The following is a 13434-nucleotide window of genomic DNA, read 5'->3' as shown; positions in this document are numbered from 1 at the left end:
CTGATGAAAATAATGTTCAAACAAAAGATGCTTCGCTCCGATACACCGTACTATCTGCGCGAACCCCCCGAACGCAACGCCCGAGCCGCGCGACGGGTCAAGAAAGCATCGCGAACAAAACCGTAACAAGTCAGAACGCCGCCGTCATCATTTCCCTCCTGACATCTACCCTAAATCTATCCCTTCAACAGCGCTTTTCTTGCGGAAATTTCCGCAGTCACTCTGAAACTTCTCAAACAACCGTCCTGAACCCACTTCCGCCGCCACCAACGGTGCAGACATCGCAGACCTTGCAGACAGTGCCGCGGTACTTGGGCAAGTACTGTGTGCCGTCGAAGGGGCAGGAGACGGGGGCTTCGCCGCCGGGGTAGATCGGGGTGTGAGAGGCGCCGCAGATGGTGAACTCGGCGAAGGTGTCGTACTCGATGTCGATGGCGTCGGTGGGCTGGCGCTCGGCGACGGCCTTGAGTTTGCGGGCCTATTGCGATTGATTAGTACGCGTGCACGAAAGATTGCGGAAGGTATCGGTAGAACTTACAGTCTCCTTGAACTTGGCGTTAGTGCCGCGCTCGATCAGGGCGTTGGCGAAGCCAAGGACGCTGCCGAGCTGCTTGTTGCGGTTGGCGAAGTTCATGGCGGAGAACCAGGCGAGCGTCTGGTGCTGGGGGTCCATGGCGGGGACGGTGAAGTAGGCGCTGAGCTCAAGAGCACGCTTCTTGGTTTCATCGTCGAAGGAGCTGAGGTCGGTGGCGCCGCCGATGAGCTGTCTGCGCTCGAGCTCGACGGACATGGCGAGGACGTAGGAGCCGGCACTCTGGATTGCGGCAGCGGCCTCTTCGGCTTGGGACGCAGAGCTGGCGGCATTGACCATGAGGAGGTGCAGGGCCTTCTTGAAAGCCGCCGCGCCGTCGTCGAGCTTGTTCGCCTTCATGGCGTTCTTTCCAGCGGCGATTTCGCCGGTGAGAACAGACTCCACATCTCTGGGGATGATTGGGAGGATACGGCGGGAGTCGGTCTCGTTGAGAGTTCTGCGGACGTGGTTGACCAACGGCGCCATGCCAGCATTGGCAGGCAGCAGGGTGCGCGAGGCAGAGTAGATCTCGAGGAAGCGCTCTTCAAGGGGCTTGAAGTTGACTGCGCTTATTTGCCTGTTCAGCAAATTCATGGCTGTGTCAAAGCTTCCTGCCGCAGCGTGATCGGCGGCGAGCGGTGAGTTGCGGACCCAGAGATCAGCTTCACTGCTGCCAGCGCCCGTATCAGCGCTCTCAACGTTGACGAAGTCTTCCTCCACGTCCGCCACGGAGTCGTCACCCATGTCCCAACCGGCGGCGTCCTCGTCTTCGCCATCGTCAAGAGTACCGTTCGCATCAGCGACGACTTCCTCACCCATCAAGTCTTCCTCAGCGTCTCCATTAGCATCTGCCACCACGGCGTCGTCTCCATCGGCCATGAGAGCCTTCTCGAATGAGCTCATGCCGGTGGACTTCGACGGCCAGTTGGTCTTGAAAGTAGGAACGACGGGCTTGGGGATTGCCGTCGGCTTGCCCATAGAAGGCAGAGTGACCTCATCTTCTGACAGACCGCTCGCCTCCAAGATAGCTTGTGCCTCCTCCTCGAGACCGTTCGCCTTGGCAGTCAGGTAAGCCATCGGGTATTGATCGACCTCCTTGAGCATCTCGATTCTGCTCTGCACGTCGCCAAGATATAATGAGTTCTGGAACATGCTGGGCATGTCGCCTCTGTGCTCTGCGATCTTAGCCATGCGGTTCAGCTTGTCCGAGTCACCCGTGGTGAGGTACAGGAACGAAAGCTTGTCGAAGTTGCGCAGCTTCTGGTATGTCATCTCCACAACCTGGTGGTTGCCGTGAGCGAGCGCCTCCGTGCTCAGACGCTGCCAAAGCTTCGGCCTGTCAAGCTCCTTGGCCATCTCCACCGCGACGTCCAGGTTGCCACATTCGATCGCAAGCTCGAAACGAGTCTGAGGATCTTGCACGAACTGGAGGGCGATCTCGGGGTAACCCTTCTTTTGGAGGTAGGAGATGATGCTCTGTCCGACCAAGCTGGACGTCTTGATGATGTTGAGCATCTCGTCGTAGTGCCGCTTGACGAGTGCGAGCTTGAAGCGGTACTCAGTTGGGTCAATGGTCAGGACCTTGGGCTTGGCAGCTCTGTCGAGGCAGTACACGCTCCTGCCCTTGACGCGGACAAGGTAGACGGTGTGCTCGAGTGTGCGAACAATGCCGTTGTCACCGTTCATGAGGGTGTACTTGATGTGGTTGAGAGTGGAGTAGAGGAGAACGCCTGCATCGTCCCAGCATGCGCTCTTGATTCGAATGGTCTCGTGCAATGTGCTGACCTGCTCAAGAGACTTGGTGACAATCGTGACATTGTGTTTGCTGAGAAGGGCTGCGTAGAGTCCGTCGGTTGACCACACAACGTACTTGACGCCTGCAACGGCAAGCTCGGCGAGTTGCTTCTTTTGCTGGATGTCGTAGAGGTAGACGTGGGTCGCCGTGATCAGAAGGAGGCAGCCAGTGCCACCAAACACCATATCGGTGGTGCCATGGGGAGGCTTGATGGTCTTGGTGGTGGAGTTCGAGAGGTCCTTAATGTCGACTTGCTGGTTGGCCTGGTTGAACACCGCGAAACGGTTGCGCGCAACGAATACAGCAGACGATCCAGTGCCACGCATGGTGTTCGTAGGCTCGACGGCGCCTGAAGCGTCTCTTGGAAGGTTCACCAGCTCGTAAGAGCCGCCATCTGATGGAGAAGTCACAAGGATCGCGCGCTCAGCGGGGTTGTATGAGAGAGTCCTGGGAGGAGACCAGGGGCTGCCCAATTTCTTGAGCGAAAGCATGGAGGGGCTTTCAACATTCTTCGTGAAGTCGTAAGAGCGAACGTGCTTCTCCTTGTTGATGAAGAAGACCTGGTTCTGGTGCACGCCAAAAGCCGGTCTCTCGCGCTCGAGCTTAAAGACCATGACACCGTTGTCGTGGCCGGCGGCAAACAAGTTGATCTCAGGGTGAGCTGCGATCACCCAGAATCGATCGTTCTCGCGCTTGAAGCTCTGAACAGACGTGCGCTTGTTGAGGTCCCACACTCGAATCGTTTTGTCCTCGCCAACGGACAGAATCAGATCCTGATGCGGATGGAACAGACAAGCCGACGCGTTCTGGAAGTGGCCTCTACATGTGTCCACCTCCCATGCCTTGGTTTCGCTCATTCTCCAGAGCTTGACCAATCTGTCATCACCAGCCGAGATGATCAGCGGCAGTGTCGGGTGGAATGAGACCCAGTTGACGCCCCTGTCGTGTCCCTCGAGCACAAACTTGACCACAGCATCTGTGTTTCCAAACATATCCGGTTGGTTGGCTTGCGATCCCCTCATCTGGTCTTCAAATGACATCGACGTGGGCGCCGAGTGCTTCTTGCGCAAGCCTGAAATATCCCAAACTCTTACAGACTGATCGAGCGACGCTGAAACAACAAGGTCCTCCTTGGGGTGGAACTGCGCGCACATGGTGTAGTGGTTGTGGCCGGTCATGGTGCAAATGAGCGAACGGTTCTGCCAGTTCCATATCCGAATGGTCTGGTCGTCGGAGCTGGAGATGATCCATGGCAGCTCGGGGTGGAAGAAGACGGTGCGCACGTAGTCCAAGTGTCCGTTTAGTGTGAAGAGACACCTCCTTGTCTGGTAGCTCCAGACCTTGATCTTGTAGTCGTCACCTCCTGATACAAAGATAGGCTGCGTCTTGTGGAAATCAATGCCTCTGACAGGGCCATCGTGTTCCTCGAAGCGGTCAATGAGGGTTCCCATGCGGTAATCCCACAATTGGATGGTGGAGGAGTGTAGCGAAACGAGGATCCATGGTCGCTTAGGGTGGAAGGCGATTCCCTTGGCTCTGGAGGATTTCGATTCCTGCGATGATTTGATCAGCGCCCCATCATGCAATAGGAGGCTCTTTGTCGTCTTCTTACGAATTTGGTGAGCATGTTCGGTGAGGACTGCATGTTGGGCTAGTTTGTGGGAGCCAGAGCTCCGGGCATTGGCAATCCGCAATATCAAGGGCGCACTGCAATCAACAAGTCCCTAGATTGAGAGAGTGGGCGGGACTGTAGGCGCAGGTGAAGCAGGCAGCGGCAGGGTGGTTTAGCAGTTGTTCTCGAGCTCACCCCGTACGGGTGTTTGGCTGGAGGCTACGTAGAGCGAATCGCCAGCCGCCAAGATCTCCCTCCACGCGGAAGGCCGCCGCCCTGGTCGCAACGCCTCCCCCAAAGCCCCTCCTTGATCCCTTGCTCACGACGCCAGCGAGAGGTCGGCCTCATCGTGTGTTTCGCGATGCCAATTTATTTTCAATGCCGTCTTTTGCGACTGCGAACCGACTACTTTACGACTCGACGTCAACGTAGTAGCATTGCCCGATCACGTGATTCTCAGTTGATTTTCGGACACCAGTCTGGGCTCTGTAGACGACAGCGATAGCACCAGATATACACCTCGCCCGCAATGCGCTACGAAAGCAAAGGCATAGCCTGTGGGCATGCGGCGTGGCCAGAGTACACTTGGTCCCAGGGAAAGTTCTGCTCTCCTCGTGTCGGAGGTGTACCCGAAGACGCCGGACGGCGAGTGACAGCAACAAACCACTGTCGTCGTCAAGCACACAGCAGCGACGCATCATGCATTGCCAACACTCTGACAAGCGCCGCCCGCGTGCTGCGCGGCAAGAAAAGGCGCGGAGAGTCCAGCGTCCACTTCATACGCGAAGCAACGCCTACAATCTAAATGTCCATATCACGTGCTGCCAGAGACCAATAGCGTTGCGCCCGAGTCGGCTGCAACGACGCAGTACACAAGAGCTACTGCACGCTGCCTTGGCCGAGCGCATTTTCCCGTCGCCGAAGTTCTCCGCCACCACGTACCGTACATCCACGAGCTGACGGTCCTGCTCTGTCTGCGCTCGCTGCCCTCCACCACCCTTCCACTTCGTTCTCGGGCTTTCTCGCCCAAATTGCATCCACCTACCTGGCGCCGAGGCCACAGCCAATCGCCACTTTTCCTGGGCCAGCGCTGCCTGACAGCCGCCACGAGCCATTGCTGCCCAAGCAAGGAGCCGTACGATATACTCCGACCTCTCCTCTCCCGCTTCACAATCCTCTCGTCGCTTGTGCAACCTGACTTGCGGCCCGCCCGTGACTCTTGCCACCGTAGGACAACGACACGGCCGTCTCATCTCGGTGACAGATAAGAAGCATCGGCTCCGCCAGGAAACCCCACCATTTCTGCTAGCAGCTGCATCATGATATTGCTTGGTTTGCGCCGTGAAAACTTCGTCGTCAAGCACTACCACTGGCCTCACCTGGGAGTCCCCGCCCCACCAGACGCGCGCTAAATCGCCGCTCGGGATCAAGTCCGCGAGGCACGAGGAATCAGGAAGTACCTTGTCCCAACAGTAATGGAGACACTTCATCCAAAATCCGGGTTCGCCTCACAAACAAGTCTCTCCGGGCACGAAACACCCGCAACACCACCCTACACCCCGGCCAAGCATCACAAGCGGCGATTCGAGAGATCTGACTCACCGGCATCCTCAATACAACCCGCTGAAACCAGCTCGCCCGCGAAGAAGATATTGAAGCGAACGGCAGCGGATGGTATCGTCGTTATAGAGCTTCCCGACAGCGATCTCGGACTTTTCGAAGATGCCGAAACCGTGTCACCAGCAGAACTCGAAGAGGTCGAGGACTACCTCAGCGTGGGGCAAGACGACTCCGAAGACTCCGATTCTGACTCTGGTATCTCGAGTCGCTTTGAGAGACTCGATTGCAACGAACGCGAAGAGGAAATAGAGATGACCAAGAAGCGAAAAGAGAGGCGCCTGAGCAAACGGACTGGATCGCGTCTTTTCAAGCGAGCCCACAGCCAGACAGCCGTCAGCGACACCGAAGTCACCGACCCTGATGGTTCGAACGATCGTAGTGGTGACACCAATTTCAGGAGGCTCAGGCGACGCGTCGAAGGACCTGTTGAAGGAAGTGTTGGTTCAGAAGGCTGGATCAGCTCCCCAGAACCTGGTGACTCTCTGGCGTCCGCGAAAGCGCCTTCCTCCCTGCTTGGAGAGGAGCACCAAGGACCCGATCCGGGAGTCAGCGTCGATGACGGGCAAATGGATTTATGAATTGGCTCCGAGCAAGTCTTCGCAAGCTGGATGTCATAACGTACCTGATGTTACGCGTCGCGATCATACACAGCGGATAAACTTTCCTTCCTAGCGAATAGCACATACATGGACAGCTTGGCGTGATGGACGTGCTCGAAGCTGCAAGCGAATCCTCCGGTGCCCTTTCAGCCGTGGCTGGCATGAGCATCCGGCCATACTGCAATGGGCGAACCAGTCTCACACTTGAGCAATTATGAGGTACACACACTGGCAAAAGTCGACGGCGCTACTTCTGGCTCAACATTTGACTTTTCCGTCTCCGATGGGACGTTTTTACAAACAACCAGGTCTATGAAGCATCGAATTTACTGAAGGATATTCTGACTTGAGACGATTTATGAATCATGACTTTAGCTATGCACCACGATTGTTCAAAGGAGGGCAGGGTTGGTAAGACCACGGAGCAAAGGAAAATCTTGCGAGCTGTCATGGTGGCTTCCGTAGCGCAGAATGCTTAAATAAAACAAGCTTGGTGATCAATTGCTTGTCTCACCATCAGCAAGCCACGAGGCCTTCACCATGGCCAGTCCAGCTCCCTGAGGCACCAGAAACCAGAGCACGCGGCCATGCGACCCACCAGGCTTGAAACATCACGATGAGATGCTTGCTTGCACTACGACTGGTCACTCTATTTCGGAACAATTGTGAAATCAAAGCCACTGTCGCTGCTCGCTAACTGCATCCAAGTGTAGCGCTTACATGGCGCAGCAAGATGACGGGCCAGCTTGAGCCACCTCCACGCATGGTAGGTAAGATTCCGCGTGCTGAGACTACAATGACATGTATCAAGGCTCGTATTACTACGTTTGAGGTCGCTAAGCAGCCCTGGTGGAAGGCCTTGCATGTCCCTTACATGGTAAATCTCACATCAGCAACACCACTTTCGATGCAAGCTCGAGGTTTCGCATACACAGCATGAATTCGTCACCTCTCTGCAATCAGACATCGCAACTGTACCTGACATCAGCCCTTAACGACTCCAACATCATAATCCTACAGGATTACTAGCTGTGTGGTCCACCACCCGTCATCAGGTCGGTATAAAGATGGTATAACACTCAGTGTCTCCAGTGCTTTCTTCTTCTATCTATCACACAAAATCTCAAACACCTTTGACCCAACTTCTAACAACCGCTTTTCTTTTTCTCTATTTCGTTTGTCCTCTCCTACAAGTTATCGCACACTCCTTGCGCCGAGCAGATTCCCAATCGTTTAGTCTTGACATACATCCAACACCCACCCGACATCACAATGTCTGCCATGATCAAGATCGCCATCGCCGCCCTTGTGGCAGGAACTGTCCAGGCTGTGCCGTACGCTCAGAACGCAGGTCCCGCCTCTGGAGATCGCGCTTCTATGACCACGGCCGCCATGGCGTCCTCGACATCGAGCTCCATGGAAGAGTATACCACCCCTCCTTCTACCACTTCTGGTAGCACTGGTAGCGAGACGACCGGCTTCCCAGTCTTCGGCACTTCTACCGCCAACCCTGACGACCTCAAGCAGCTTGCAAAGGATCTTCAGTCCGAAGTCACCCAAGTCGACCGTCTGCAAAGGCTTCTGTCAGTGGACAACATTGGCAAGGACCCCCTCACCGACCCGGACCAAGTCCACGACGTTCTCGCTTTCGATTTCAAGAATGCTCCTGCCGGCGGTGATGGTGGCCGCATCCTCGTCGCCAACGAAGACAACTTCCCCCTGCTCGTCGGCGAGGGCATCGCCGGCGCCGTAGCTTTCCTCGAGCCCTGTGGCATGAACTCTCCCCACACGCACCCACGCGCGACCGAGTTCCTCACCGTCGTCGAAGGCGAGCTCGTGACCGGCTTCGTGCTCGAGAATAACTTCTTCAAAGACGCCGCGGCCAAGATCGACGCTCTCGCCTTCCCCTTCAACACGACGCTCAAGCAGTTCGAAGCGACCATTTTCCCCCAAGGCAGCATCCACTTCCAGTTCAACCCGACGTGCGATCGCGCCATCTTCTCCGCCGCACTCAACTCCGCCGACCCGGGCACCAGCCAGATCGCGCAGAACTTCTTCACGCTCGACGACCAGATCGTCAACATCACGCTCGGTGCCGCGAATTCCATCAACCCGAGCGACGTCGACATGTTCCGCGCCAACCTGCCGCCGAACCTTGTTCGCGCTGTTGATTCTTGCAAGGCTACTTGCGGCATGTAAACGGGTCATGGTTGGACGATCACGACATGATGGTGTGAGCATGACATACATTGCGGTTTTACACAAGGACGGAACGTTATATACTGGATGTGCGTCGACTACTGTACGACGATTTGAAGATTGCTACTAATTCTCGCACGCTTTTGACCACTACTATCTGATTTTGCTTTTGTTTGAGGGATGTTTTGAAGGTTCTTAGGTAGAAGAAAATATTTTCCCCTGTCTTTACCAAAACTTGATTTGCAATTGGTCCAATACGAGGCATTACCTCGTTTCCTCCATCGGTTCGCGCTCAGATAGCACGTAAAACAATGGTTCTGTCATGAATTTCAAGCTCTTCATTTCCTAGGCTTATCTTCGACCAAGACGTACCAGACGTCTTGGAATTCATTGGTACGATTGCAACCACAGTCTCACCAGGTCCGCCTGTTCTCACATAAAAAAGCCTTCATCAACCCAACTTAGTCATACCTCTCCTCGTCTCTTCCCTCATCATAAGCGTTCTCCAGCCCATCACCGTAATTCTCAACATCGTCCCCAAACCTCTCAACATCGCCGACCTGCTCGCCAACCCACTCGGCCGCATTCTCCGGCGCATCCTCCACGTCTTCCTCAGCATTGTCCCATTTGCGCTCAACGCTGTCGCCGAACTGGTCGAAATCCTGCTCGACGTTCTCGGGCATCTGCTCCACCTCGCCGACGCGGCGGCCGGTCCACTCGGCGGCATCTTCGGGGAACTCTTCGGCGTCGTTCTCAATGCGCGCTTTGTCAGCGTCCCAGTCGTCCTCTACACAGGCGTTAGCGATCATAGAAGAAAACCGGGTGCGCAGAGGCGCGCTCGCAGCCCATCGCAGAGGAACTCACTCATCTCCTCGCCCTCATGCATCAGCAGGGCACCAGCGCCCAGTCCTACCGCCGCACCACCAATTCCCCACGCAGCAGCGGAGCCATGGCCCTTGCTCTTCTCCTCCTGCTGCTGCGGGTACTGCTCCCCGCCACCATACCTCTGCTGCTCGCCGCCGTAGCCTCCCTGGGGACCGCCGTAGCCCTGCCCCGGCATCTCCCAGCTACGCTCGCTAGTCTGCTCGTTGACGTAGAACCAGCGCTGATCGCGGTCGTCCCAGCGGGCGACCCAGGGGTATGGGACTTGGGGCTGCTGCTGGTTGTAGGAGTGATGAGGTGGGCCGCCGTAGTTGGATTGCTGGGGGGGGTACTGTTGCTGCTGGTATTGGTTGTTGTACTGGTCGTTGTTGTACTCGTTGCTGCTGCTCTCGTGCTTGTTCCTGTCGGCGAGGGTGTCGAAGATTTTCTCGACGAAGCCGGACATCGTTGCTAGGGAGTTTGGGGAGGGATATGAGAAAGGTTGGTATTGATGAGGTGATTGAGGTTTTTGGTTTTTTAAGGGCGTTGAGAGTGACCTTATTGGAGTGTGATCAAGATAGGTGGATGGTGAGGAGAGAGCGAGATCTTCCTGCACGAGGGGGAGTAGCAAGGAGGGCTATGAGATCAGAGCACAAACATAGCCTGCCCACAAATGCCGCAAGTGCTGCAGTGACCACTGCACTACTACTTCGCACTGGCATGTGCGAACGAACACGCGGCCGGCGGACACGTGTTCGCGGCGTCGAGTCGTCGGCCAGCGAGGGAAACCAGCAAGCTACGCCTTGCAGGGCGCTTAGGTCAAACACGCCACATGGCGTTCATTGGCGTTGTTGTTACGGCGGAGGTCATCGCTCTGCATGAAGCACAAGGTACAGCGTGGCAGGCCGTGAAGAGATGACGATCAGGAGGCGTTGGCCGGACCGAGTCTCCATGCCCAGGGTCAGGTAGGGTCCATTAGTGTAGCACAAGTGGCAGCTTGGCTGAAGCTTAGACGACCTTATCCGGCTATGCGGCCGGTTTCGTTCGGCTACCTCGTCCAGACCACCACTTCCGAATGATATTTACTACTGAGAGTTGGAAGGATGAGTACTACGTTCAAGTTTTTACCTGTTAATCGTTGCTACCGAAAGCCGCAGCCGAAACCAATGTATAAGAGTACAATTTACAAGTAAAGTCCATCGATCCGCCAACGCCGTCGCTCAAGTCCGATACAGCCAACGAAAGCAGAGATCACCTCGAGTGATTTGCAGGGGACCTCTGGTGTGAGCTTTTAAGCCTCTAGTCGTTCGACCAAAACTTCTCAAGCATCTTTGTTCCCGCCCATGACCTTCCCAGCCTGCACAGCCTGCACCTTGCCCACCCAGCCAGGAGCCGGTTGAAACTTCCTGACAGTCCTCAGCTCGTCCAAGCTGTAGCCCGGAATTCTGATTCCGTAGTTGCGCTCCAACACCATTTGAACATCCTTCACATCCAATGTCTGGCCCTGTCTCAGCTTCGCCAGCTGGCAGGCCTTCTGGATCACGTTGTCGACGAAATTATCAGTCAGTGACAGCACAGCTTCCTCGACCTCTGGCGAGAGACCATCCTGCTGTGAAGTAGATCCCGTGATCTGGCGGACCAGCTCGTCTAGCTTGCGCTTCGACAACACGTGGTCGCCTTCGCCTTCCAGAGTGAAGTGCGCGGGTTTCTGCACACCCGGAACATTCATCATGCCGCCTTGGCCCATCATCGTGGGGCGCGACGGTGGGCCAGGAACGGGCGTCTGGGTGCGCGGGTCCATGCGGAGTTCCTTGGGAATGGGGAACTTAGTCTGCGCGCTACTCATCTGCTGGTTCGGCGGGAAGCCCGAGGTTGGGGTATGCTGCTGAGCGGACTGCGGCTGATTAAACGGAAGGCCGTTGGGCATGTTGCTGTGCTGCTGCTGCATTGGCTGCTGCGCCTGGTTCACGCCAGGAGGTTGCTGTTGCTGCTGAGTGTAAGACTGTGCTGCCTGAGCCATGGCGTCCCTCTGCGTAAGAGCTTGCGGACGCTGCGGCTGCTGATTAGGCATAGCGTTTTGTTGCATGCCAGGTTGCGGCGTTTGCTGGTACTGTTGCTGCTGTTGGGGAGCCTGCTGTTGCTGAGGCTGCTGTTGTTGCTGTTGCTGAACGCCGTATTGTGGATGCTGCTGTGGCTGCTGCTGATTCATAGCCGGACGCTGTTGTTGATTTTGCTGCTGCGCCATGTTATTCTGCGGGAACTGCTGTTGAGGCTGAGATGCGCTTTGCGGAGTCCCTTGCGGTTGCATCTGCGGCTGCGGGCGCGGTTGCTGCTGCTGTTGCTGTTGCTGAGGTGGCATTTGCTGTTGCTGCTGCACAGGCGTCCCTGCTTGCGGCGTCTGTTGGCCTTGCTGAGCGAACTGCTGAGGTGGCGCTGGCGAGTTGGTCGGCTTATTAACGTCAGTGACGTTTGCCTGAGCCTGTTGCGAGTTGGTCCGCTGCATAGCCTGAGCTTGAGCGCCGTTTATTTGCGGGTTAGGCATAGGCTGGCCGTTAGCTTGCGGCATATTTTGCGACGCCTGCTGCTGCTGTTGCTGTTGCTCCTTCTGCTTCTGCTGCTTCTGCTGGTACGAAAGTTTGTTCTGTTCGTTCTTCTGCTCCAAAGCCGCCACCTGGCGCGACGCCTCCGCAAGAACGGTCCTCGCTGTGTTCAATCTGTTCTGCATCTCATCGGATAGGTTCGAGCCTTGGCTCTTCATTTGTGCCTCGAGTCCTTCAAGACGCGGGATTTCCGCGCGGGAACGCTCCCTCTTCATCAGACTGTTTCCGAGGGACTGCTGGTAGTTGGCTTTGTATTGCTCAAACTGCTGCGCGTTCGGCGTGTTGGGCTCCGGAAAGACCACGATGTTATGCACCATCTGCTTAACCTTGGCTTGGAGCTGGGCATTGTCGGTAGGCCCAGTGGCCTGCTGCTGCGGCGCTTGCTGGGTCTGCTGCGGTTGTTGCTGCTGTTGGGGCTGTTGTGTCGCTTGGCCTTGCTGAGCTTGCTGCTGTTGCGGCTGCTGCATCTGCTGCGGATTCTGCTGTCCTTGTCCTCCTGCTTGCTGCGCTTGTCCGCCTTGCGCCGCTTGCGGTGGCCGTTGTTGCCCTTGTTGCGCCGCAGCGTTGGGAACCGGGCGAGATGCGCGGTTCAGCTGTTGCATGATCTTTTGACTGGCACTCGCGATTTTCTGTCGAGCCTCATTTCTCCCTGCGCTCCCCTCGGGGCTGTTGTCGTGAATGTTCCATAGGTTCATCAATCCTTGCTTGTATGTCTGCTTCTGGGCCGCGTCCAGATGTGGGAGGGAGTCGATCTGCTGCGGCTTGATCATAGGTGGTTGCGACGCCATGGTTGTTGTAGTGATAGGAGAAGCCGCAGAGTGCTTGTTCTTTTCGCTCACGCGTTGTACGGATGAGGACGAGGGGAAAAGCGCGCCAGTAATGCAGGCTCTGTGCTTTCCCCACAACTACACACAGAGCACTCAGGTGTGTTATTGAAAGCTTGTAGATAGGCGTGCCTCGAGAAAGTGAGGTCTGGGTGTCGTGTGCCTTTGGTGCAGGTGATGCGGTCGCGATCCTTTATGCGACGCGCAAATGGTGTCGCGCGGGCAGCGAGGGTGACGGTGAGTTTGAGATGGTCGAAGTGAAGCCCGTTTGTCGTATTTGGTGCGATAAGGTGTGCGTAGGGTGTGCGAGGTAGCAAACAGCTGCTGCGAGGTGGTGGTGATGGTGTGGTGAGGGCCAAATGAGGTCGGCTTCATGTGATGCTCTGCCCGCCAGCCTCAAAGTCCAAAGTCAAATTCCCCGGCTGCCGTGACGGGCTAACCACGACGAAATGCACGATTTATTACTATCGTGATCTTGTACACGCATTACAGTAGAACCCGTACGAAGAATGTTCTCTTCATGTGTTAGCATTCATCTGCAATTCAAAGCGAATAAATAAGCACTGCAAGCATCTTTTGGTGTCTCACCATGGTATACATTGTGAGTGGCAGGTTCTTACGATCGTCGCAGATGACTAAGGCCACTTCAATTGATCTTATCTTTTCTGGAGAATGAAATACAATTTATTATGTCCAAACTATGAGAGTGTCATTATGGCACGGTAAACCTGTGCGTAACAGAACCCTCTCATT

The 13434-nt window shown here is 55.9% G+C and overlaps 5 protein-coding genes across 5 annotated transcripts; 2 read left to right on the top strand and 3 right to left on the bottom strand.

Annotated features, from left to right (window-relative positions):
- Positions 1 to 13: 13 nt before the first annotated feature.
- On the bottom strand, positions 14 to 4167 carry WHR41_07434 (uncharacterized protein). Its single transcript, XM_069376039.1, has 3 exons — positions 3979 to 4167; positions 539 to 3919; positions 14 to 478 (listed from the first exon to the last, which is right to left on the bottom strand). The coding sequence occupies exons 1-3, from the start codon at positions 4009 to 4011 to the stop codon at positions 233 to 235; spliced, it is 3660 nt and encodes a 1219-aa protein (XP_069227058.1). The 5' UTR covers positions 4012 to 4167; the 3' UTR covers positions 14 to 232.
- Positions 4168 to 5453: 1286 nt separating this feature from the next.
- Positions 5454 to 6176, top strand: WHR41_07433 (uncharacterized protein; the record flags this gene model as incomplete). Its single annotated transcript, XM_069376038.1, has 1 exon — positions 5454 to 6176. One exon carries the CDS (start codon positions 5454 to 5456, stop codon positions 6174 to 6176), a length of 723 nt encoding a protein of 240 aa, XP_069227061.1.
- A 1293-nt stretch (positions 6177 to 7469) lies between these two features.
- WHR41_07432 (uncharacterized protein) lies at positions 7470 to 8396 on the top strand (the record flags this gene model as incomplete). Its single annotated transcript, XM_069376037.1, has 1 exon — positions 7470 to 8396. The coding sequence occupies one exon, from the start codon at positions 7470 to 7472 to the stop codon at positions 8394 to 8396; it is 927 nt and encodes a 308-aa protein (XP_069227060.1).
- Positions 8397 to 8774: 378 nt separating this feature from the next.
- On the bottom strand, positions 8775 to 9723 carry WHR41_07431 (uncharacterized protein; the record flags this gene model as incomplete). The annotated part of the gene is made up of 2 exons (XM_069376036.1): positions 8775 to 9183; positions 9261 to 9723. The coding sequence occupies 2 exons, from the start codon at positions 9721 to 9723 to the stop codon at positions 8858 to 8860; spliced, it is 789 nt and encodes a 262-aa protein (XP_069227076.1). The 3' UTR covers positions 8775 to 8857.
- An 855-nt stretch (positions 9724 to 10578) lies between these two features.
- On the bottom strand, positions 10579 to 12645 carry WHR41_07430 (uncharacterized protein; the record flags this gene model as incomplete). The annotated part of the gene is made up of 1 exon (XM_069376035.1): positions 10579 to 12645. One exon carries the CDS (start codon positions 12643 to 12645, stop codon positions 10579 to 10581), a length of 2067 nt encoding a protein of 688 aa, XP_069227062.1.
- Positions 12646 to 13434: the final 789 nt, after the last annotated feature.

The sequence above is a fragment of the Cladosporium halotolerans genome (assembly GCF_011745625.1).
Source record: "Cladosporium halotolerans strain TM138-S3 chromosome Unknown Sca30, whole genome shotgun sequence".
Taxonomy (NCBI): domain Eukaryota; kingdom Fungi; phylum Ascomycota; class Dothideomycetes; order Cladosporiales; family Cladosporiaceae; genus Cladosporium; species Cladosporium halotolerans.
The sequence above is the reverse complement of the archived record's forward strand: the minus strand, read 5'-3'. Positions and strand labels throughout refer to the sequence as shown.